The sequence below is a fragment of the Anas platyrhynchos genome, chromosome 15 (genome assembly GCF_047663525.1).
Source record: "Anas platyrhynchos isolate ZD024472 breed Pekin duck chromosome 15, IASCAAS_PekinDuck_T2T, whole genome shotgun sequence".
NCBI lineage: Eukaryota > Metazoa > Chordata > Aves > Anseriformes > Anatidae > Anas > Anas platyrhynchos.
Window position 1 is genome coordinate 17304411 of NC_092601.1, and position 23807 is coordinate 17328217.

The 23807-nt window shown below is 67.4% G+C and overlaps 1 protein-coding gene across 1 annotated transcript; it reads left to right on the forward strand.

The window, feature by feature from the left end:
• The first annotated feature begins 2096 nt into the window (after positions 1-2096).
• On the forward strand, positions 2097-23736 carry MYO15A (myosin XVA). The gene is made up of 63 exons (XM_072023630.1): positions 2097-6193; positions 7063-7145; positions 7251-7314; positions 7412-7521; positions 7647-7721; positions 7860-7950; positions 8242-8345; positions 8791-8854; positions 8934-9047; positions 9148-9309; positions 9400-9513; positions 9663-9721; positions 9918-10041; positions 10136-10231; positions 10350-10481; positions 10689-10814; positions 10956-11033; positions 11310-11464; positions 11548-11593; positions 11697-11821; positions 11949-12066; positions 12172-12347; positions 12428-12512; positions 12653-12706; positions 12871-12952; positions 13041-13171; positions 13798-13893; positions 13967-14202; positions 14525-14703; positions 14807-14879; positions 15022-15213; positions 15319-15425; positions 15514-15602; positions 15705-15831; positions 15967-16025; positions 16149-16212; positions 16292-16430; positions 17144-17219; positions 17317-17413; positions 17634-17755; positions 17926-17985; positions 18105-18180; positions 18406-18521; positions 18613-18731; positions 18831-18972; positions 19160-19271; positions 19451-19525; positions 19862-20067; positions 20142-20266; positions 20355-20421; positions 20577-20649; positions 20840-20913; positions 20988-21070; positions 21267-21397; positions 21541-21635; positions 21900-21977; positions 22103-22199; positions 22288-22448; positions 22539-22672; positions 22758-22891; positions 23005-23138; positions 23388-23528; positions 23602-23736. Exons 1-63 carry the CDS (start codon positions 2534-2536, stop codon positions 23701-23703), a joined length of 10419 nt encoding a protein of 3472 aa, XP_071879731.1. The 5' UTR covers positions 2097-2533; the 3' UTR covers positions 23704-23736.
• The last annotated feature ends 71 nt before the right edge of the window (positions 23737-23807 follow it).

The window sequence follows — 23807 nt, forward strand, 5'->3', positions numbered from 1 at the left end:
CAAGGGCCCGAGGCGTGCTCCGTTCAAGCTGCCTGTTCCAGGCAATCAAGCAGGTTTGATTGGCTCAACGCTCCTCTGATAATTTAATTTAGTCGGGAATCGTTTGCGAGGTAATAAAAAGAGACTGGCTCCAAATCCATTCATTTAATTCAATGAGGGACAGTTACTGCGGCGGGCCTGCCTCCGCCAACCTCCCCTCGCCCCCCGCCACGCCGACACCTCGCAGCACTGCTCGGGGCCCTCTGTACGAGCCACGATCCGCGGTGACAGCTTAATTGTTCCTCGCGCTGACAGGGGTCACCCCCAGCCAGACACGGCGCATTGTGCAGGGCCGGCTGGGGAGGCTGCGGAGAGGAGGATTTACGGCGGGCAGAGAGTTTGGAATTCCTCCGCTTGCGCCTGCTAAATGATGAACCCGCCCCGCGGGGATTGGGGCTATTGATTGTAATTTGCAGTTAAGCCCTGGCTCGCTGAGGAATCGGCATAATAAATGCCCACCGCATTAGGGCGGGGAGGAGACCTGAGAGCTGGAGGAGAAGGGAGCAGAGGGGTTCCCAGCTCGGGGTGCTTTTGGTGCCCCTGGGTTTGGAAGAACCTCGGGCTCGACTGCAGCAGTGCTCAAAGTGGTCCCCGATTTTATATGGTGCAGGAATCCAGTGCTGGAGGGGGAAAATGAAGCTTTTCCAAGTTTTTTTTTTGGCCTGCTGAGCTCAGGCTCCTTCACAGGTGCCCCAAGCCACCGGGCGCAGGGACAGGGACCGCAGCCGGCTGCCCCCCCCTCATCCCCGCTCCTCCCCAGCCCCGCACGAGGAAGGTCAGCTCCCCTCCGTGAGCGGAGAGGAGAATAATAGCGCTCATCAAATATGCATGGGGTGGCAGCAGCCGCAGCTGCCGTGCAGCAAATATGGTCCTGCGGGTGCCGGCGGGGTGACGGTTCCCGGAGGGGAGAGAGAGAGGCCAAGAGCGTGACACCAACAGCACCCTGCCGGCCTTGGCAGCATGCGGGCCAGCTAGGCTAGCCAGGTGAGTGGCCACGGGTGCCCCAGAGGTTGCCGTGGCTTGGCCGAGGCGCTGGGGAGGGATTTTGGTGCTGTGATGTTGGCTGCAGCTCCTCCAGCTCGCCTCTGGTTGTCCCTGCTGAGTTCTGCCACCCTGGGCTCGGGGCCGTGCTCCAGGTGACGCCGTGGGGCCGTGAGCTGCTGGATTTGGGCACGCAGCAGCAAATTTAGCCTGGGGAACGCCACCAGCCTCTCGCCGCCCTGCCCTGCCTGCACCCCAGCTCCTGGAGGGTGGCAGGGATGGAATTAGGGACGATGCAGGGCGCTGGGGCTGCACGGGGTGCTGGGCACCACAGAGGGCTGTAGGATGGAGTCAGGACCTGCAGCCACCCCCCTGCAGTCCCGGTGCCCCTTGCTTGCAGCTCCCTGGGTGAATCCAGGAGCTCAGAGGGATGGAGCGAGGGCTGTGGTGGTGGCACGGGGGGGCTGGTTCTAGCTGTGCCCCCTCAGGCTTTGTTCTGTGCCAAGAGGAGCAACGTGGCAGGGCAGGGCGAAACCAGAGGGTGCTGTGCTCGTCCCCTGGGTGTCCCCAAACGTCCCGTGCGAGGGGCTGGAGCGGTGCCACCCCTTCCTGCACGGCCCCAGCCATCAAATTCACACCGCTGCTGCTTAAACTTTGATGAATCCGCAGGAATCCAGGGCTGGCATTAACATTTGATGCGGGCACCCCGCGGCCGGGCACGTGCGGGTGCAGGCACATGTGTGTGGGGTGTCCCTGTGGGCTCCTTCCACCCCCTGCTTCCCAGGGCTCATTTTGGGGCTGGGGTCCTGCCCCGTGGCTCCCCGTTGGCCCACGGGGAGGTGGCAGGGTCTGGTTTTGGGGTGGCGACGCTGCTTTGTGCTGATGTGGATATGGGGATATGGATGGGGGTGTTTGTGCTGCCCCAGGGGCTCAGGGAAGGATGAGGGGCTCTGGGCTGGGGTCAGCAGCGGGGTCTTTTAGGGCATCCTTCCCAGGGCACGGAGCTGGCTGTGCGGGGAGCTCAGACCCCGCAGCACCCCACTGTGAGCTGTGGGGGCTGTGGGGATGGTCTGGGGGGTCCCGAGGGGATGCTCCGCACACGGGACCCAGCTCTCCCCGTGGGGGCATTTCTCACCTTCCCTCTGGCTTCTTCGGAAAAGTCTCGGGGCAGGAGCAGCGCCTCCCTTGCATTATTCATGGCGCCACGAGCCCTGGAGCTTGGGTTACAGCCGGCGGCCCCGCGGCGAGCACCTCGCAGCCGGACTCGCGGGGTGCCGAGAGGGAGGCAGGCGGCAGCTCCCGCCGTCCCCGCGCCCCCCGTCCCCGCGCCATGCCCAGCCGGGAGCCCCCCCGGGCGGCCACGGGAGCCACGCACGGGCACGTGCCCTGCCGAGACCGGGCGCAGGTAAATTCCCCTCCCCGGGGCGGGGGCCACCTCGTGCCGGCGGCGTGGGGCATCGCCGGGGCCGGTGTGGGCGCGAGAGCCGGAGCATGAGCGGGCGCCACCGCCGGGATGGTCGGCAAGAAGGGGGAGCCCAAAAAGGAGGCGGATGGCAAGGGCAAGGGGGGCAAAGGGAAAGGGAAGGATGGCAAGAAGGGCAAGAAGGAGGCGCCGGAGGAGGCGGAGGAGGCGTCGGATGCGGAGCTGCTGAAGGCGGAGGAGAGCGAGGAGCCCGAGGTGGTGGTGGTGGAGGAGGAGGAGGAGAAGGAAGAGGAAGAGGCTGCCGCGGAGGAGCCCAAGAAGGCGAAAGGGAAGGAGAAGAAGGGGGTGCTCAAGGCGGTGGTGGCCAAGAAGCCGGGACGGGGGAAGAAGGTGCAGCTGGAGGCGGAGGAGGAGGAAGGCGAGAGCGATGCCGCCCCGGCCAAGAACGTCAAGGGCGCCTCCAAGCTGGCGCTGGGTCTTGCAGCCGACAACGCCAAGAAGAAGAAAGGGGCCAAGGGCGCGGAGGCCAAGGGCCAGACGAAGGCATCCACCGCAGCGTCTGGCCCAGGAGAGGAGGAGGAGGTGGCGGTGGCGGCGGCACCCAAGGCCCGGGCGAAGCGGAGCCTCCGCAGCACCTCCAAGCTCTTCCTGGGCTTCAAGAAGCTGGGGCTGCGTCGCCCCAAGAAGGGGCAGTTCAAGAACACCTCCCGCTTCTTCTGGGGGCTGCAGAAGCACAGCACCAAGAGGAAGAAGAAGAAGAAGAACAAGGCCGTGCTCAAGTCCACCTCCAACCTCATGGTGCGCTTCAAGCACGTGGGCAAGAAGAGGAAGGAGGCCGATGCCGCCGCCGCTGCCGCCACCACCACCACCACCACCAGCACCTCCCCACCGGCCAAACCATCCTTCCTCCTGCTTCGCCGGGCCGGGCAGGCGGCCGAGGACGGCGCATCCCTCTTCCGCCGGCAGCCGGAAAGGAAATTCAAGCCCCGGGCGCAGGTGCTGAGCAAGGCGGCCGCCGCCACGGGCTGGCTGGCCAGGAAACTCCTCTCCCGGCGCGGGCGGCTGGCGGGGGGCGGCCGGGCGGCCGACACGGCCTGGCTGTCCCGCATCGGTGCCAAGAAGCTGCCGTTCCCCGCGGAAGACGAGATCCTCAGGCACCGAGCCAACATGAGGCGGCTCCCGGCCGGCAGCGGCCCGGCGGCCTCCGGTACCTCCCGGCACGGCCAGGAGAGGCCGGGCAGCATGGCGCGGCGCCCGGCGCGGCCCCCATCGCTGCGTGCCCCCGTGGAGACGCCGGGGCCACGCTACGGGTGGGCACGGGAGGAGCACGAGGGGGTCTACGGGCACCGGCGTGGGTACGCCAAGGGGGTGCAGGATGCGGCCTACGGGCGCCGGCTGAGCTACGGCAAGGAGGAGGAGGATGGGGCCTACGGGCGCCGGCGTGGGTATGCTGAGGATGAAGATGGGCCCTACGGCCTCCAGCACGGTTATGAGGAGGAAGAGGAGGAGGAGGAAGGCTACCCGGCAGGGTACGGCTTTGAGGACGTGGCGCCCAGCCCTTATGCTGAGTACCCTGGCTACGAGGCGGAGGAGGAGTACGGTTTCTACGGGGGGGGCTGGGAGGAGGACGAGCCATTGGAGCACCCCTACGGCTACGCAGAGGACGAGGACTACGAGCCCTACGGGGACAGGACCCCGCTGCGCCTCCACGACCCTTATGGCAGCGACCTGGAGTACGGCGAGGAGGCAACGGGGCCGTTCGGCTACGGGGGGGACCCCTACGAGGACTTTGGGGACCCCCTCGGCCCCGTGGCGGGCGGCGGGGGGTACCCGGGGGCTGAGTACCCCGAGCACCGCATCCAGTACAGCGAGGGCGGGTGGGCGCCGCACGCCCAATCCTCCTGCAACCCCTACGCACTGCCCCTGGACGAGATCGCCGAGGCCGAGGAGCCGGAGGAGTGGGATGAGGAGGAGGAGGAGGAGAGGGATTATCCGTTCTCCATCCTCAGCACCTCCTCCATCAAGGGCATGCGGGACACGCTGTCCTCCAAGCTCTCCCTCAATAGGAAGTTCAGGCTCTTCCCCCGGCCCCAGGTGAAGATTTTCGGCAGGGACCGCTTGGATATCTCCCTCCCGCCGTCCCCGCACCGTGACGAGGATGACTACGATGAGTACGAGCCGCCACCGGCTCCCGTTAGCCCCCCAGGACGCCGGGGGGGCCGCGTCTCGGCGGCACGGGCGTGCGGGAGCCCCCTGGGGCAATTCCTGCAGCGCTCCCTCTCGCAGCCCCAGCCCCTGCTGCAGCCCCCCGGCCGTGCACCGAGGGGTGCGGGACCCCCCCGAGACCACTGTGGGGCCCCCCCACCTGCCTACAGGTGCTTTACCCGCAGGCTGGCGGGGATGGAGAGCGCGGGGTCGCTGCGGGCAGGGGGCGGCCGGGACCCCCCGCCACGAGATGCCCCCTCCAGGGACCCCTCCCCACCAGGGGGGCCGTGGGGACAGTCCCCTCCCCGGGAGCCGGGGGGTTTGAGGCCGCCCTCGCTCCGTAACCCCTTTGCAAACCCCGGGGGCTCCCCCCCAGCAGCCCGGCAGCCCCCCGGCAGCGTGCGGGGCGAGGGCGCGCGGCGCTCCCCAGGGCTTGGCTCCAGCCTCCGACGCCTCAGCCCCGAGCCCCCCACCCCACCACGGGCACCCCCAAACACCGCGATGCCGGGGTCCCAGCGTTTGGGGGTGCCCGTGGTGGGGTCGGGGAGGCCCCTGACCCCGCGGCCCTCACGGCGGAGCAGCCCCCCCGGGGTGACAGCCCCCGGGCGGCTCCCCCAAGCCTGGCCCCGGCAGCCTGAGCCCCCCACCAAGGCCGTGAAGCCGCTGATGAGGACCCCCTTCCTCCCCCCATCCTCGCGCCCTGGCAGCCGCCGGCTCGGCCCCACAAACCCCTCCTGGGATGAGGGACCCAGCATGGAGCTGCCCCCCTGGCAGGGCACCCCCCCGCCGCCCAGCCCTGCTCCTGGGCCCCCCAAATCTTTCCTCCAGCGCATCGGGCAGCCCCTGGCCGGCATGGCCCCGCAGTCACCACCAGCAAGACCATCTCCTACCCAAACCGGGGGCCGCAGCCTGTCCCCGGGACGGATCCGGCACATGGGGCAATCCCTGGCGTCGCTGCTGGTGGGGAGCATGGCCCCCACCCCAGCCCCCTCATCCCCACCTCCTCCTCGCCGTCCCCTGTCCCGCTCGCCCTCCCCACCGAGGCGTGCATCCCGGCGGGACGGGGGCACCCCCAGATCTCCGAGCCCCACCGCACGGTGCCCGCTCCCCGCTTCCACCCCCAGCACCCGCCGCAGCCCCTCTCCCCGCGGCTGTGCCCCGGGCTCTCCGTCCAGCCTCCGCCGCAGCACCCGTGCCCCCGAGAGAGCTCCGGAGAGCGAGGCCGTGGCCGGGGAGGACGGCGCGGGGCGCTACGCCGTGGTGACGCCGCAGATCCAGAGGCTGGGCTCCTTCCGGAGGGCGTCCCGCATGTACAAGCAGCACTGGTCCAAGCAGCACGTCGTGAGGGTGCGGGAGATGCCCGACGCCTGGACGGCCGAGCAGGGCTACCCCCGGCACCCCGCCGAGCGTGGCCGGCAACGGGGGAGCCAGCGGGGAGCCGACATCGCCCGGTACCTGAGCCAGCGCTCGGCGGCGGGCGGCTGGAGGGACAGGAACCCCTGGGCAGACGGGTACCTGGGCACCAAGCAGCCCTGGCGCACCAAGGTAACGCCGGCGGCGGGGTGCCAGGGCGAGAACGGGGTGGTCTGGAGTGGAGATGCCCATGGGATGGAGCTGGTGGGCACATGGGCATCGTGTCCAACCCCAGCCACCAGCCACCTGCTCGCCTGCCGGGAAGGGAAAGCGAGGTGCGAGGGTTTTGGGGAGCACGGAGCCGTCAGGGCTTTGGGGGGAGCTGGTGAGGGTGTTGGGGGTGCTGCTGGATGGGGGACGGTGGCTGCACAGCCCCCCCTGCGCAGGGGACACTTGATTCCCGCTGGCTGCAGCCCTCGTATGGAAATGCTGAGACCCGATCCGCGGGCTGGGGAGGGAGAGGTTTCGTTAGTAGGTGACCCCGGAGGGTGTCTGCTTTCCTGACAGCCAAGCTTTGGGGTGGGCCGTGCTGCCTCCACGCCACCAGCTCTGCCGATTCCCTGCGGCACGGCCACGGCACCGGGCACGGCCACGGGGAGCAGCCCCCATGGCTCAGCCACCTCCCTCCATCGTTCCCCCCGGAGGTGCCGACCTGCTCGGGGTTTCCATCGCCTCTGCTGCCGCCCTGCAGCCCCCGTGGGGGCTTTGGGTGCGAGGTGTGGGTGCTGCGGGGAGGGCAGCGCAGCCACCTCCTGTCCCCAGCTGCTCACAGGGGACAGTTCCTGGGGCAGTCCCCAATTCCCAGCCCCCTTCTCCATCGATCTGTGACGCTCTCGCCACGGGGACCCAATTTGGCATCACGGGGTCCCTGCGCTCACTGCCGTTGGGCTCCCCAATTTCAGATCGCAGCTGGGGGTTTTGGGGTGGTCAAAACCCCCCGGGTGGGAGGTGGCAGAGGGGGCAGCAGTGCCCTGATGGCCCCACACGGTTGCTCCGTGCAGATGCAGTCGCTGTGCAGCCTGCCCATCGTGCGCTACCAGGAGCCGCGGGAGGAGGACGGGCTGGAGGACCTGACCCAGCTCGAGTGAGTGCCCCAGCACCCCCACAGGGTGACGGGGACATTTTTGGGGACGGGTGGCATGTCCTGTGCCCCCCCTGCACCCCGTAATGCAGCCTCTCCCTGCACCAGGGACCTGCAGGAGGCCGCGGTGCTGAGCAACATCCGGACACGCTTCGAGCGCCAGCTCATCTACGTAAGGGCAGGGGCGCAGAGCACCCCCTGATGCTTTAGGGTTTCCGAGGGGTCTTTGTCCTCCCGGTGGCACAGCCCCACGCCTCGTTGTCCCGCAGACGTACATCGGCAGCATCCTGGTGTCGGTGAACCCCTACCGGCTCTACAACATCTACGGGACGGAGCAGGTGCTGCAGTACGAGGGCAGGGCGCTGGGCGAGAACCCCCCGTGAGTATCGGGGTGCTGCTGTGGAGATGGGGCACCTGGTCCTACAAGAGCCCAGGGGCTGCTGGAGGTCCCCATGATGCGGTGCCACGTGCCCCAAATGTGCTCCCCCATCCTCACCTCTCCAGGCACCTCTTTGCCATCGCGAACGTCGCCTACTCCAAAGTGCTGGATGCCAAACACAACCAGTGCATCGTCATCAGGTGAGAGGGGCCGGCCCCACGCAGCCCCTAATTAGCACCACCGTGATCGCTGATTGTGTCCTGGGGTGCTGGCACCAGCCCGGTGCGCGGGGTGGGGGTTTAAGGGGTCTCAGGGGGTGCCTCCCCTCTGCGTTTCAGCGGGGAGAGCGGCTCGGGGAAGACCGAGGCCACCAAGCTGATCCTGCGCTACCTGGCAGCCGTCAGCCAGAAGCGCAGCGCTGCTCAGCAGGTGGGTGCTGCCCCCGTCCCCTTGTCCCCGTCCCCCTGTCCCCTTCCCTGTCCCCTGACCCCTTTCTGCTCTCCCTTCCACCATCTCCACCGCTCTCTCCTTGTCCCCACGCTGCCACCCGGACCACGGCAGATAGAGGTACCGGGGGGACGTGGGCTGAGCATCGCGGTGGCACCCCCGGAGGGCTCGGCACAGGGGGGGTCCCTGCTGTGGGGACAGCCCGTGGCCGTGGTGCTTTGGGGTGTCCTGGCTGTGGGCTCACCCCGGACTCTCCCCGTTGGCCGCGGGCAGATCCTGGAGGCGACCCCCTTGCTGGAATCCTTCGGCAACGCCAAAACCGTGAGGAACGACAATTCCAGCAGGTTTGGGAAATTTGTGGAAATCTTTCTGGAGGAGTAAGTAACGCCGAGCCCCCCCCCCCCGCGTCCTCCTCTCCTGGGGGGCCCCATCCCAGCCCCGCTCCGGGGGTGCCCCTGCCCGCTCCCCATCACGGCGGGGTGGGACGCACGTGGTGGGGGTGTTTTTGGGGCTGAAGGGTGGCAGGGGGACAGGAGGTGCTGCCTGAAGTCACGCAGCATTTGCTGCCCCCTGCCCACAGCACTGGGGGGGGGGTAGAGGGGTGCCATGCCCAGGGTGGGCACCCTAATGGCTTGTGGGTCCCCACAGCCCCTCGGGGTGGGTGCCCGGTGTCCCCTGGGGGTGCAGCAGCTCCATCCCTTGGGATCCCGGCTCAGATCCCACCCATCCCTCCTGGGGGGGCACCTGGGGAGCAGGGTGGGGCACGGAGCCACCCCATAGCCCCCCAGTTTGCCAGCCGGGCGCCCGCTCTCGCCCCTGCAGCGGTTTGATCTGCGGTGCCATCACCTCGCAGTACCTGCTGGAGAAATCCCGCGTGGTCTTCCAGGTGGGTGGCAGGGGGGGCTCTGCCTCTTCCCCCCCCCTCCGTGTCACCCCCACCACAGCTCGGCTCTCTACCCCCCCAGGCCAAAAGCGAGCGCAACTACCACATCTTCTACGAGATGCTGGCGGGGCTGCCCGCCCAGCAGCGGCAACGCTACTGCCTGCAGGGCGCAGAGACCTACTATTACCTGAACCAGGTCGTGTGCCCTTTTTGGAGGGTTTTGGGGTGTCCCTCTACATCCCGGCCCCCCCAGGTTTGGGGTCGGGATGCTGATGGCCTCGTGGGGGCCATGGCAGGGTGGGAACTGCGAGATCCCCGGCAAGGAGGACGCGGAGGATTTCCGCCGGCTGCTCAGCACCATGGAGGCGCTGGGCTTCAGCGTGGACGAGCAGAACAGCATCTTCCGCATCCTCTCCTCCGTCCTCCACCTGGGCAACGTCTACTTCGAGAAATACGAGGTACCCCCGCCAGCCCCCAGCTGCCCTCCTTCGGCCCGATTTGGGGGCGCGGAGGAGGGGACCTCGGCGTCACCCCCCCGCGTCCCGCAGACGGACTGCCAGGAGATCGCCACGGTGGTGAGCGCCACGGAGATCCGGACGGTGGCGGAGCTGCTGCAGGTGTCCCCCGAGGGGCTGCAGAAAGCCATCACCTTCAAGGTGACGGTGAGTGCACGAGGAGCAGGGGTGGGTGCACGGCGGGCAGGGGTGGGTCCCCAATCTCTCCGAGTGGTGCCGGAGCCCGGGGGTTCAAAACCACAGCCCTGGGGGCTGAAAGCTCTGCCCCGCTGATGGGTTCGTGTGTCCCCGACCAGGAAACGCTGCGGGAGAAGATTTTCACCCCGCTGACTGTGGAAAGTGCCGTGGATGCCAGGTGAGGGGAAGGGGTCTGGGCTGCAAGGGGATGGAGATGGCGCAGGGATGGAAAAGCGTCCGATCGCATCCCTGGTGTAGGGTTGGGTGCTGGGCACCCAACCTGTGGCCCCAGCTGGGGCTGGGCAGGGTGCTGCAAGGGGGCAGTGGGTGGCCGGGGTGCCCCGTGGCAGCTCTCTGCTCGCCCACCCTGGCAGGGATGCCATCGCCAAGACCCTGTACGCGCTGCTCTTCGGCTGGCTCACCGACCGCATCAACAAGCTGGTGTACCCGCGGCAGGACGCCCTCTCCATCGCCATCCTGGACATCTACGGCTTCGAGGTGGGGGCCAGCCCCGCTGTGTCCTCCTTTTCCCCCAATTCACCACGGTTTCTGCGTGGTCCCGTGAGCCACGACCCTTTATTTTTTTTTGTAGGATCTCAACTTCAACAGCTTCGAGCAGCTGTGCATCAATTACGCCAATGAGTACCTGCAGTTCTTCTTCAACAAGATCGTCTTCCAGGAGGAGCAGGTGGGCAGGGGAGAGGATTTGGGGTCTGCCCATCCCCGGTCACCCCAGAGCTGGGGATTTTGGGGTGTCCGAGCACCCACCCCATGGCACGGGGCTCAGGGGGCGGCCGGCATTGCAGGAGGAGTACCTGCGGGAGCAGATCGAGTGGAAGGAAATCCCCTTCAGCGACAACCAGCCCTGCATCGACCTCATCTCCCAAAAACCCTACGGCATCCTCCGCATCCTGGACGACCAGAGCTGCTTCCCCCAGGTGAGTGCACCCCTCTCTGCCACTGGGGAAACTGAGGCACGGAGCAGGAGGTGCCCATGGACTTCAGTGGCAGAGCTGGGGCTGTTCCTAAATCCCTCTGGAAGCGCTCCTCCCAGCTCACAGCCCAATTGGGGTGGGATTTCTCCCCTTTTTGGGTGGGGGTGCCTCCCAGGGGTGCTGCGGAGCCTCACCCCGTGCCGTCGGCAGGCCACGGACCACACGTTCCTGCAGAAGTGCCACTACCACCACGGCACCAACCCGCTCTACACCAAGCCGAAGATGCCGCTGCCCGAGTTCACCATCAAGCACTACGCGGGGAAGGTGACCTACCAGGTGCGGGGCCTCTGATCCTACAACGGGGGGGCGAGGGGCAGCCCTGGGGGGCCAGCAGCAGCCCCACACCTTCAGGGTTTTGGCCTGGGGCTCCTCGTCCCCCTGCCGTGCTCCTCACCGGGAGGTTTTGCTCCGTGCCAGGTGCACAAGTTTTTGGATAAGAACTACGACCAGGTCCGCCAGGACGTGCTGGATCTGTTCCTCAGCAGCAGGACCAAGGTAGGGCCCTGCCCAGGTGCAGGACAGGGGGACATCAATCCATGCAGCTTTTATGTCCCCAAATATTTGTCCCCATGGCTCTGGAAAACAGGGGACCCGTGGCACTGGCTCAGCCCCGTGCCCTTTTCCCATGGGGCTCCCCAGGCTTTGCCCCCTCCATCAACGCACTCCCCTCTTGGGATTCCCATCTCAAAAACCCAAGAAGGGGACCCTGGGAGGGTGCCGTGCCACCACGGCCACCTTCCTCCCCCCCGTAACCCTTCCTGTCCCTCCCAGGTGGTGGCCAACCTCTTCTTCGGCCATGCCCAGGTGCTGGCCCGGCAGAGGAGCCTGGTGAGGAGGAGCAGCACCAGGACGCGGCGCTACAAGGCTCCCACCGTGGCCGCCCGCTTCCAGCAGTCGCTCCTGGACCTGGTGGAGAAGATGGAGAGGTCGGGGAGGGCAGAACGAGCCCTGGTGGCAGGGCTGGAGTTGTCCCCCGTCCCCCGAGGCTGATGGTGTCTCTCCAACGCAGGTGCAACCCTTTCTTCGTGCGCTGCCTCAAACCCAACAACAAGAAGGTGAGAGCAGCGTGGAGGGCGCCTGGTGGCACACAGGTCCCCGCGTCCCCCTTCCCCTCGCCGGTTTGGGTTTCCTCGTGTGGTTTCACCCCCTCGTCCCCAGGAGCCGGGGCTGTTTGAGGCCGACGTGGTCAGCAGCCAGCTGCGCTACTCAGGCATCCTGGAGACCATCCGCATCCGCAAGGAGGGCTTCCCCATCCGCATCCCCTTCCTTGTCTTCATCGACAGGTGCTGGGGGTGCTCGGGGTGGTGGCTCAGAGCTTGTCACCATGGGAAGGGTCTGTGGCAGTGTCCCCAGCCGGGCTGTGGCACGGGGAGGTGTCCCTTGTGGTGACAGTTTTTTGGGCTCGCCCAGGTACCGCTGCCTGGTGGACATGTGGTCCAACGTGGTTCCCAACGGGGCCAACTGCGTGGAGATGCTGAGGAACCTCTGCCCCGTCAGCCCCAGCATGTACTACGTCGGCGTCACCAAGGTACTGACCCCCAAAATGCCTCCAGGGTGGGCACACAGGTCCCAGTGGTGCCTTGCGGGAAAGCAGCCAAATTGGGGGGTCTCAAAGCGTGCCCCCCCCCCCAAGCTCTTCCTGAAGGAGCAGCTGTACCAGGCTCTGGAGAGCAAACGTGCCCGCGCGCACCACCTGGCCGCGCTCACGCTGCAGCGCTACGCCCGCACCTTCTTCATCAAGCGGCGATTCCGCTCGCTGCGCCGCAAGATCGTCCTGCTGCAGAGCCGGGCGCGAGGCTACCTGGCCAGGTGGGGACCTGGGGGACATCCTGGGGGGGGGGTGGTCCCAGCTGGTGGTGGCACGGGGTGACGGCGGTGCCCTCTTGCAGGCAGCGGTACCGGCGCATGAGGCACACGCTCATCAAGTTCAGGTCGTTGGTGCACATCTACGTGAACCGCCGGCGGTACCTCAAGGTGAGAGGGGCGGTGGCATGGCACGGGGGGGTCACCACCCCATCCTGAGCCCTCCCAGATCTTCATCCTGGTGCGTGATGGCACCCCAGGGGGTCCCGTGCCGCTGGGTGTCCCGCTCAGCGCCGTATCCTTGCTTGCAGAGGAAGGAGGACGCCCGCCAGCGGGCGGAGGAGGAGAAGGAGAGGATGAAGCAGGTAACGGGGCGAGGGTGTGCGCAGTGCTGCCAGGAGTGTGAGTGTGTGTGCAGTGCGTGTGCAATGCTGTCGTGCCCTCATCCATGCCACGAGTTTTCCCATTGCCGTGGCACCGGGGCGAGGAGCGGCGCGGCGAGCGGGTGCCATCCCTGTGCCCCTGGCAGGAGCTGACGAGGAGGGAGGTGGTGGATGTGACGCACCTGGAGATCCCCGCAGAGCTGATGGGGCTGCTGGAGGCTGCGGCGGGTGAGTGGGGCCAGCAGGGCTCCCCTCTGAACCACCCCTGTCCCCATCCGTGGGGTGCAGGGTGCCGGAGCTGCCGGCTGTGCCGTAGCCGCCCGGGAGGTGAACGCCGGCTGCGTGGTCCTGGTGCCGCCCCCGGCGCTGCAGCCTGACTCCCAGCTCACCCTCCCGCTCGACATCAACGACTACCCCATGGCCAAGTACGTGCGGGGCCACTTCCAGGTAAGGGTGGCACCGGCAGCCACCGGTGGGTGCCCACCCCGGTGCGCTCGGGGCTCGCGGGGTTCCTCGGCGCCCTGGACGCGGTGGAGCAGTTTGGTTTTTGGGGTCCCTGCATGAGGTTGAGCGATGCCACGGGGTGTGAGAGGGGCCGGCTGTGGGGTGGCTGCGGTGCTGCGTGGGGCTGGAGGCAGCCTCCTGCCCGCCCGCCCTCCCTGTGGGTTCCTGTCGTCTCCAGGGGCCGGGGGGACCCCGCTGAGGTTATCGCAGAGAGACCCGCCGAGCCCTGCTGGACGCCCGACGTGGGGCAGATCCGGAATCCGTGGGGCCGGGAGATCAGGTCGCTTCGCTCCCGGGCCCCCATCCCTGGCCCCGGCTGCTTTGCGCCCTTCCTTCCTCCTCCTCCTCTTCCTCCTCTCCCCCTTGTGTGTTTCCAAGTCCCCTGGATCCCCAACAGCAGCGCCGGGGCCGGATCCTGCTCCCAGCCCCACGGCGGTGCCGGCCCCCTCCTGCCCCCCAGCCCCATTGCCTCCATCCACAATGCTCAGCACCCCCCCGCTGCGTTCCCGGGTGGCAGTGGCACGGGGTCCCCGGGGACCAGGTAGCCACGGGTGCGGGTGTCGCTGCAGGAGCCGGCTTTCGGGATGCTGACGGCCCCGCTGGCAGCTCCGCTCACCCGGCTGGACGAGGAGCTGTGCCACGAGGCCCTCGGCCTCTTCAAGCTGGTAAATGGGATGGGATGGGAGAAAGGAGCTGGATGTTGGCCACCCCAACCTACCCTCGCCGTCCCCGCCGCAGATCCTGCGCTTCATGGGCGACCCGGGGCTGGGCGGCTCGCAGGAGACCCTTTTTGGCAACTACATCGTGCAGAAGGGGCTGGCGGCGCCGGGGCTGCGGGACGAGCTGCTGGCACAAGCCGCCAACCAGGTCTGGCGCAACACCAACGTCAACAACGAGGAGCGGGGCTGGCTGCTGCTGGCCGCCTGCCTCAGCGCCTTCCCCCCCTCGGCCGCCTTCGACAAGTACCTGCTCAAGTGAGCCGGGGACGGGGGCACGCTGGGACCCCGGGGGTGGGGTGGGAGGGGGTCTGAGCCTTGCTGGGGGATCACCAGGAGGGGGCAGCCCCTAAATCCATAGGATTTCGTTTGGACAGCCTGCCACGTGTGCCCGGTGGCACTGCGGTGTCCCTCCAACATCCCACCGGTGCCCCCAGGACCTTCCTGGTGCGTGCACCCAAGGATGCTGCTCACATCTGGGGATGCCCTGAGCTCCCCCAAGGTCCCTTGGGGGGCCAAACTGTCCCAGCTGCCTGTGGCCACCCCCGGGCAGCCCCTCAGCGTCCCCCCTTCCCTGTAGGTTTGTCTCCGACTACGCCTTCGCCGGCTACAAGCCGGTGTGCCAGCGCAAGCTGATGCACGCCATGGCACGGTCCCAGCTGGGCGCCGCGGCCGCCCGCGCCTACCCGCCCTCGCTGCTGGAGTGGACGGCGAACCGGCGGCAGGCCAGCATGGCTCTGCAGCTCTTCTGCTTCAACGGTACGGGGACGGGGCTCGGAGAGGGGTCCCGGCGTGGCCAAGCCCACCGGGGTCTCCGCTAGCAGGCAGGGAGGGACGCGCTCACCGCCTGTCCCCTCTCCAGGTGACACCTTCTCCTGCCCCGTGCACTCCTGGAGCACCGGCGAGGACCTGGCCGGGGATGTCCTGAAGCACAGGTACCCGCTGGCTCAGCACCCAGCATCACCCCGAGTTATTTTGGGTGACCCCGAGCCATTTTGGGCGACCCCAAGCTGTAGGGTGTGGGCACGGTGTCCCCGCGGAGCCGGGGCGGCACCACCAGCAGCCTGCTGTCGGCAGGGGGCTGGCGGAGGGCTGGAGGGGCTGGTCCGTGGCTATGAAGGCAGGCACCCAGTGGGCCGAGCTGGCCGGCCACGACTACGTCCTGGACCTCATCTCCGACCTGGAGCTGCTGCACGGTTTCCCCAAGCAGAAGTCCTGCTTCCTCATCGCCTGGGAGGGCGCGGGGAGCCGCGGCCGTGCCAGCCCGGCGTAGGTACCCGGCACGGGGCACCTGATCCAGGGCTGGATTGGTGCCACAGGGTCGTGGGTTGGGACTTGGGGGTTTTGGGGTAATCAAACACCCCCTCCCCGCAGGGCGCAGGGGCATGGTGATGTGGATTTGGATGAAGTGCCTCCTCCTCCAGCCGTCAGAGCGCCCACGCTGCCCTCGCTGGCGGAGGCTGAGGGGTACCCGCCCCACGGTACGGCACCCCCGGCACCGTGCTGCTCCCCCAGCCCCGAGCTGTGGGGTCGGGGTCTCACCCCTCACCCCTCACCCTGCCCTGCCAGACTCTGATTTCGGGGAGCCGCGCACCCAGAAGGGTTTGGACCGGTACCTGGACAGCCTCTTCGACCCCGTGCTGTCCTACGGCAACGGGGTGAGCGCGGCGTCCCCCTGCCCGAGGCGCAGCGGGGTTGGGGGCGTGGGGCATGGAGCAGCCTCTGCCGGGGGGCTCTGCCTCAATTTCCCCCATTCCCAGGAGCTGGAGAAGCCGGCTGCCCTCGTGCAGAGGATGAAGGGAGGAGGTGGCACAGGAGGAGGGGACGGCGGGGGTGATGCCAAGCAGAGCCGACCCGCTGCGCCCGCAGAGCCGCGGCAGACGAGGGGTGAGCTCTGGGGTCCATCCCTGGCTCCGTGCCTCAGTTTCCCCACCTGATCCCCAGCCCCGTGGCTTGGGGACACCCTGGGGACCTGCAGCCCTCAGAGCCAGCCTGGCCCAGCTCCCCCTTTTACCTCCACAGCTGCGGAGCCAGCCCCGACCCCGCAGCGCAGGGCGGACCCCAACCCACCGGGACCCCCGGTCAGTGGGGCAGGGTCAGGAGGGGCTGGGGCTGGGTCCTGCCCAGGCTGCTCCCCAGTACTGGGGACACTGGGGGACAACGGGGACAGGAGCCAGGTCCTCACGGCGTGATTGTCCCCGCAGGGCAGAGCAGCAGAGGGGTCACCCCCCCGCGTCCCCCAACCCCGGCCGTACCCGCAGAAAGCCGGTAAGGGGTGCGCGGGATGGGGTCCTCGGCTCGTGGCACCGAGGGGACGGGGTGGCCGAGCCACAGCTCGTCCCCACAGCACCCACAGGCCGGCAGTGGGACGGCGAGCCCGTGCGGCACTCCCGGCTCAACTCGGAGCACTTCCCACGGCCCACGCACAACATCCGCAACATCATCCGGCAGTGCCAGCCCGCCCCGCGGGGCGCGCAGCCCCCCAGGTACCCCCCGGCCCCGCAGCGGGGCTGCCAGACACGGCCCCTGGTCCTATTGCCCTGAGGTTGGGGTGTGGGTGATGTTGGGGTTTGGGTGATGCTGGGATCTGGGTGACTTTGGGATCTGGGTGATTCCGGGGTGGTTTGGGTGACGCTGGGGTGTGGGTGATCTTGGGGTTTGGGTGATCCTGGGATCTAGGTGATGTTGGGATTTGGGTGATGCTGGAATCTGGGTGACTTTGGGATCTGGGTGACGTTGAGATCTGGGTGATGCTGGGATCTAGGTGATTCTGGGGTTTGGGTGATGCTGGGATTCAGGTGACTTTGAGATTTGGGTGACGATGGGGGTCTGGGTAACGTTGGGGTTTGGGTGATGATGGGGTGTGGGTGACGCTGGGATTTGGGTGATGCTGGAATCTGGGTGACTTTGGGATCTGGGTGATTCTGGGGTTTGGGTGACATTGAGATTTGGGTGACACTGGAGTTTGGGTGACGTTGGGGTGTAGGTGATCTTGGGGTTTGGGTGATGCTGAGATTTGGGTGACATTGGGATTTGAGTGACTTTGGGATCTGGGTGATGATGGGGTGTGGGTGATCTTGGGATTTGGGTGATGCTGGGATCTGGGTGACAATGGGGTTTGGGTGATGCTGGGATTTGGGTGACATTGGGATTTGGGCGATTCTGGGGTCCGGGTCACCCTGCGGTGTTGTCTCCGCAGCAAGCTCTTCGGGAAGAAGCTGGACCCCCACGAGGAAGCCATGCAGATCCTGAAGGAGCAGCTCTCAGCAGCCCAGGTACCCACAGCCGTGGTAGGGACGGGACCACCCCCGGGCCCCCCCGTGCTGTGGGGTTGCCCCCAACCCTGACCACAGCCCCCTCGCCACCCCACAGGGACCCTCGGAGGCGGTGGCCACGGTGAAACCCGTCACGGGTGGCGGGTACCAGCCACGAGCACCGACGGGGAGACCCGCGGCCACCCGGCCCCCAGGTATCACTGGGGGGGGGGTCGGGGCAGAGCGGGGCAGAGGGGGGCATCTTGTCCCCCCCCATAGCACTGGGGAGCTGGGAATGGGGCCAGCTCTGCAGCATCCTCACCGGAGAGCTGCTGTGCCCGGCTAAACCCTCTGTGCGCCCCCCCCGTGCCTCAGTTTCCCCGGGTGGAGGGGGGCTGCCGGGGACACGGGGGGGCTTTTCCCACCCCTTTGCAGTCTCCGTGTCCCGGGAGCTCCCCTCCGAGGCGCAGCAGGTCCAGACCCAGCTCCACCGCTGCTTCAGCCAGGATTTCTACACCTACCACAACGTGCCGTGGAAAATGTACATCCGCAAGGAGGTGCGGGGTTTGGGGGGGGGCACAGCCTGCTCCGGGGGGGGCAGGGGGGACGTGGAGAGGACAGCAGCATCCGTGTCCCGGCTCCGTGTCCCCTCCGTGCCGGGACAGGGCTGGTGTGGGGTGGGCGCGTGGATAGAGGGGGTTTCTGTGCTGCTGTTCCCTCCTGGCAGGTTTTCTACCCCAAGGACAGCTGCAACAACCCGCTGCTGCTCGACCTCATCTTCCGGCAGGTGAGGAGCTGAGCTCCAGCCCCACCGAGCCTCCTGTGCCCCGTCCGAGGGCAGGGGAGGGTCTGGGGGGGGGTCTGGGGGGGTCACCTTGCTCCCTGTGCTCCTCGCCCCTTGCCCAGATCTTCACCGACACGCTCTCCGACACCTGCATCCGCATCAGCCCCGAGGAGCGGCTCCGCATGAAGGCCCTTTTTGGTAACGCCGCCCCCCCGAGCCTGCTGCCCCCCAAGGGGGGTCATAACAGGGGGGCTCCCACCCCACCCGGCCCCTCCGGTGCCCGTCCCCATCTCCTGATGATGCTCGGCTCCCCATCGCCATCCTGCTGGGCTGGGAAAGGGGTCGAGCATCCCTGATCCCACCACAAACCCCACATCCAGACCCCCCCGGGGGCTCACCGTGTGCCGTATTTCCCCCCCGCAGCGGAAAACAAGCTGGACTCCTTCAGCCCCGTGGCCACCGAGAGCGTCAAGAAGGAGATCATGGCTGCGGCACGGGACGGCTGCGAGGTGTATTTCTCACGCCTCTTCCCCGCCACGGTGAGGACGCAGCCAGGGGACGGGGGGGGGGGACATCCCCGTGCCCTATCTGACATGGCCAAACCCCATCCCACCCCATCCCACCCCACAGGGCAGCGTGGGCACCGGGGTGCAGATCCTGGCCGTGTCCCACGCTGGCATCAAGCTGCTGCGGCTGGTGAAGGGCACCAACATGCCCGGGGAGCAGCTGCGGGTGCTGCGGGCGTACAGGTAGGGGGAGAGCGGGCAGTGCAGCCCCCCCCCAGGGCTCCTCCACCCGGCGTGGGGTGGGGGCCGCGGGTGCTTCACCCTCCCCTCGCCCTGCCCCAGCTACGCCGACGTGCTCTTCGTGACCACCCCGTCCAGGAACATGCTGGAGTTCAACCTGAGCAGCGAGAAGCTCATCCTCTTCTCCCCAAAAGCCCCCCAGGTCAAGGCCATGGTGGATCAGTTCATCACGGAGCTCAGGAAGGTGTGGGGGGGGGCAACGGGGGGCACCCTAGGGTGGCTCTGGGGCTGGGGGTGCTTGAAGTCCTCGTGCATCTCCGTGGTTGCGCACAGATTTCCATGGGTGCGCACGGATTTCCCCGGGTGCGCACGGGTTTCTCCGGGTGCGCACGCACCCCAGGGCTGTGCCAGCCCCCCCCCTGCCCCCCCAGGACTCCCAGTACGTGGTGGCCGTCAGGAACTACAGCCCCGAGGACGGCGCCCAGCTCGGCTTCCACAAAGGGGACATCATCCACCTGCAGCCCCTGGAGCGCCCCGAGCCAGGTGGGCAGACCCCAAATCCCCGCACCCGCAGCCCTGTGCCCTGCTGTGGGGGTCCCTTGGAGAGCCACCCCCTCTTGATGTCCCCAAGGTCACCCCCGGTGCCAAAAACGGCCTCATTTGGGGACAGGAGGGTGCCAGGTCCCCAAACGCCCCTGTCCTTGTCCCTGTCCCCCCCCCAGACCACTACTACGGCTGCGTGGTCCGCAAGAAGGTGATGTACCTGGAGGAGCTGAAGACGGGCACCCAGGATTTTGGTGGGTGGCTTTGGGGTGCCGGGGTGTCCCCACGCGTGTCCCCAGCGTGTGCGCTGCTGCCCTGGGCTGTGCCCCCTCCTGGAGCCAAATCCCCTTTCCGCTGCCCCTCATCTGGCTGATTTGGGATAATTTTGGCACCAACCACATCCCTGCACCCACTGGGGTCTGCGTCCCCTCTCCTGCCCCCTTTCCCTCCATCACCACCAACCCGTGACCGTTTCCAGCCAAAATCCACCTCCAGCCCCCCCTTGGGGAGGGCTCCCGGGTGCCATATGGGGAAGGGGCTGCGCAGGGGTGACCCCCGGGGCCATCCCCACCCCTCTGCCCCTGGCACAGGGTGGAAGTTCGGGGCCATCCACGGCAGGTCGGGGCTGTTCCCGGCCGAGTACGTCCAGCCCGTCGCCGCCCCCGATTTTGTCCACTTGCCGGTGGAGAGGAAAGAGGAGCCCCGGGACAAGCAGGGCAGGGTGGCAGCCTCGGGGGCCGTGGCCGTGGCCGTGGCTTCCACCGCCGTGGCTCGGGAGCTGGACCGCAGAAGCGAGGTGGGTGCTGCCCTGGGTTTGGGGTCACCTCGTACGGTGGGGCCGTGCCCCGTGCCCACAGCCCCTCTCTGCAGGTGGCTCCTGCCTTCCCCGGGGGTCCGGAGGGTGCTGGAGGTGACGAGCTTGGGGACGTGGTGGGGACCTGCCCCATGCTGGCTTTTGCCAGGCGGTATTTCCGTGCGGCACGGTGTGGGACCACGTGAGTGCAGGGATGGGGACACCCCGTAACACCCTGTCAGGGGGGGACACCTGTGCCCAGACGCTCCCCTCGCCCCTCTTTCTCCTAGGGATTCCTGTGGGATGAAGGGGAAAAAGGAAGGACCCGACGGGATGGAGATGCTGAGGTTCACCAAGGTGCGGGGTGGTGGCAGGGCGCAGGGTGCCACCCTGTGCCCAGGGTGTCACACCATCACCCGCGGGTCCTCCCGAGGTCCTGACGTGCTCAGAAGCTCCCCGAGTGCCACCCCAAAACCCATCCCAACCCCTCCAGCTGCTCCTCTCCCCGCCAGGTCCCCATCCAGGAATCGCTCATCGAGTTCCCGGACGGCAGCATCAGCAAGCTGGCCACCGAGGCTTTCCAAGGTAGGAAACCCCAAACCCCCTGCCCCGTGGGACCCCCATCCTTGGAGAAGGGTCTGGACAAACAAATAGGGTGGCTCCTCCAGCCTCATCGCCCCCCCTGCAGCAATTTGGGAGGCTGGGGTGTGTGTCACACATCCCCAGGGTGGGGACAGGGCGAGCTGTGTCACCGTGTGCCTTTTTTCCCCCCCAGCCGTGATGAAGTTCATGGGCGACCACCCTCCGAGGGGGCAAACGGAGCTGGACATCGTCTGCACCCTCCTCAAGGTAAACCCCGTGCCACGGGGATGGTGGCAGCGGGGACGTCCCCGGCCGTGGAGTGAGCCGTGCCTGTCCCCTAGCTGTGCGCGGAGCACGAGGCGCTGCGGGATGAGGTGTACTGCCAGATCGTCAAGCAGCTCACCGACAACACCAGCTCCAAGCCGTAAGTCCTGCTGGGCTGGGACAGCACAGCCAGGCTGGTTTTGGGGACAGTTCTCCACCCTGACACTGCGGGGACACCCAGGGATTTGGGGTCGCCCGCACCCAGCCGTGCCGTGCCGGTCCCCGGGGCTGTGGGTGCTGTTTCAGCTGCCCCCTCGCTCTGCCCCCGGGGGCTCAGCTCCAAATTTTCCCTGCAGGGACAGCTGCCAGAAGGGCTGGAGGCTGCTCTACATCCTCACCGCCTACTACAGGTGCTCCGAGGTGCTCAGGCCCTTCCTCCTGGCTTTCCTGCAGGGTGCCAGCGGGCGCCCGGAGCTCCCTTTCCATGGTAGGGGCTGTGCCCACCCCGGGAACCTTTAGGGGAGCCAGGAGGGGCCCCATCCTGCTGAGCTTTGTCCTGGTGCCTGCGGGGTGCCACAGACCCCGTGCGCCTGGGTCTGCTGCCTCCATGCCCGTCCCCGTCTCCCCCAGGGATCTCCAAAGCCTGCGAGCAAAACTTCAGGAAAACCCTGCAGTTCGGCGGCCGCAGCCTGTTCCCCAGCAGCATGGAGCTCAAAGCCATGGTGGTGAGGCCGGGTGCCCACGGGCAGGGCTTCAGATCCCCCCCCCCAACCAAGATTTGGGATGACCTTGATGGGTTCAGGAGCCCCCCATGGGGCTGAGCTGATGGCACCGTGGGGACGTTCCTTGGGGGGGAGCACTTTGAGGGTGCCCCAAGTTTTATGGGGGCAGCATGGCTTGCTGCAGCCGGCACAGGATGGGATGTCCTGGTGTTTTGGGGTGCTTTTTGGGGTCTCGCTGTGATAAAAGCACCCCCTGCCCCCCTACAGGCCGGGCGCAGCGCCAAGCGCCAGCTCTTCCTCCTGCCCGGCGGCATCGAGCGGCACCTCAAGATCAAGACGTGCTCGGTGAGGTGGGGGGCACGAGGGGCTCGGTGAGGGCACCCTGAGGTTGCAACAGGCTGGGGGACTTGCCGCTTGGGGGAAAAAAATAAAAAAAAAGGATCCCTGGAGGTCGGTTCTCCCTGCCCCAGGTGGCTCAGGACGTGATCGAGGAGCTGTGCTGCGAGATGGGGCTGCAGCGCCCGGAGGCTTTCGAGGAGTACATCCTCTTCGTGGTCACCGACAGAGGTGAGGGGCTGCTGGACGTGCCCCCCCGACCCCAAATGGGTGCCGGAGGGGGGCTCGGCAGCACGCTGAGGCTGCCGGGGCCGTGCAGGGCAAACCGTGCGGCCGCTGAGCCGCCGGGAATACATCCTGGACGTGGCCACCGAGACGGAGCGCATGGCCACCAGCTACACCTTCTGGTGCCGCCGCGTGGTTTGGGGCCAGCCCCTCAAATTCGACAACGAGCTCTACGTCACCGTGCACTACAACCAGGTCTGGCCGCACCGCGGGGCTCCCCTGGCTGTCCCCCCATCCCCAAGGGGGTCACGCTGTGTCTTGTATCCCCCTCCCCACCTTTTTCAGGTGCTCCCTGACTACCTGAAGGGGCTGTTCACCGTCCTGCCGCCCTCCAGGCTGGGCGAGCAGCATTTCCAGCAGCTGGCCAAGCTGGCCGCCCTGCAGCACCGCGCCAAGGACGCCCACCGGCTCCCCACCGCGTACGGACACGGCCGGGAGCCCCCATCCCGTGGGGACTGGGAGCCCCCCGAACCAGAGCTGGCCTCATCCTCGGTGTCCCCGCAGGAGGGAGGTGCAGGATTACGTCCCCCCGCAGCTCTTCCAGCTGCTGACGGCGCAGTCCTGGCTCCACGCGGTGACCCAGCACGCGCAGCAAGCCCAGGCGCTCAGCGCACACCAAGCCAGGGCGCAGTTCCTGGGTGAGCAGGATGGGGACAGGGATGGGGATAAAGATCAGGACAGGGACATGTTGCCACCCCGAGGCTCCTCCGTGGGTATTTTGGGGCTTGAGCCCCCGTTGTCCGCCCCACAGGGCTGCTGAGCGCCTACCCCCTGTTCGGCTCGTCCTTCTTCTACGTCCAGAGCTGCAGCAACAACGCCATCGCCTCGCCCTGCATCCTGGCCGTCAACCAGAACGGCCTCAACTTCCTCAGCAAGGACACCCACGTAGGTGGAGGGGGGCTGCAGACGGGGGGATCCCCGCGGTCCCATCCCCTGCGGCCCTAAAACGGGCTGGTGTCCCTCTCCCAGCACCGTGGGGACCCCTAAAAATTTGGCACCATGGGGACCCCTAAAAATTTGGCACCTAGCTCCTCCTGCACCCGCTTTGCTGGGGCACCCACTCCTTGGGGAGCCAGTGGGGGACCTCAGGACTTGTTGTCCCCACCCCAAATAAAAATAAATCCTTTCCATTAGGAGCCGGTGGCCAAATTCTCGCTGAAGGAGATCCAGGCCACGCGGACGCGGCGGCCGAGCCCCGGCTCCAGCTCCCCCTACGTGGAGATCACATTGGGGGAGCTGCTGGCGCAGGGCATCACCCAGCTGCAGCTGGAGCAGGTAGGGGCACCCCAGGGACACCCCAGGGTGTATTTTTTGGGGGGGACGGGACACATTTTGGGGTGTCCCGCAGGGCTTGGAGCTGTGCCGCGTGGTGGCCGCGCACGTGGAGAGGCTGCTGGGCGCGCGGGAGAAGAGGCTGACGCTGCCGCCCAGCGAGATCACCCTGCTCTGAGACCCCCCCAGCGCTGGATGGACCTGGAGGGGGGATTTTGGGGGGTTTTGGGAGGGTTTTGGGGTTTGGGAATGGGGTCCCCCAGGCTGCTGTATCCCCCCCTT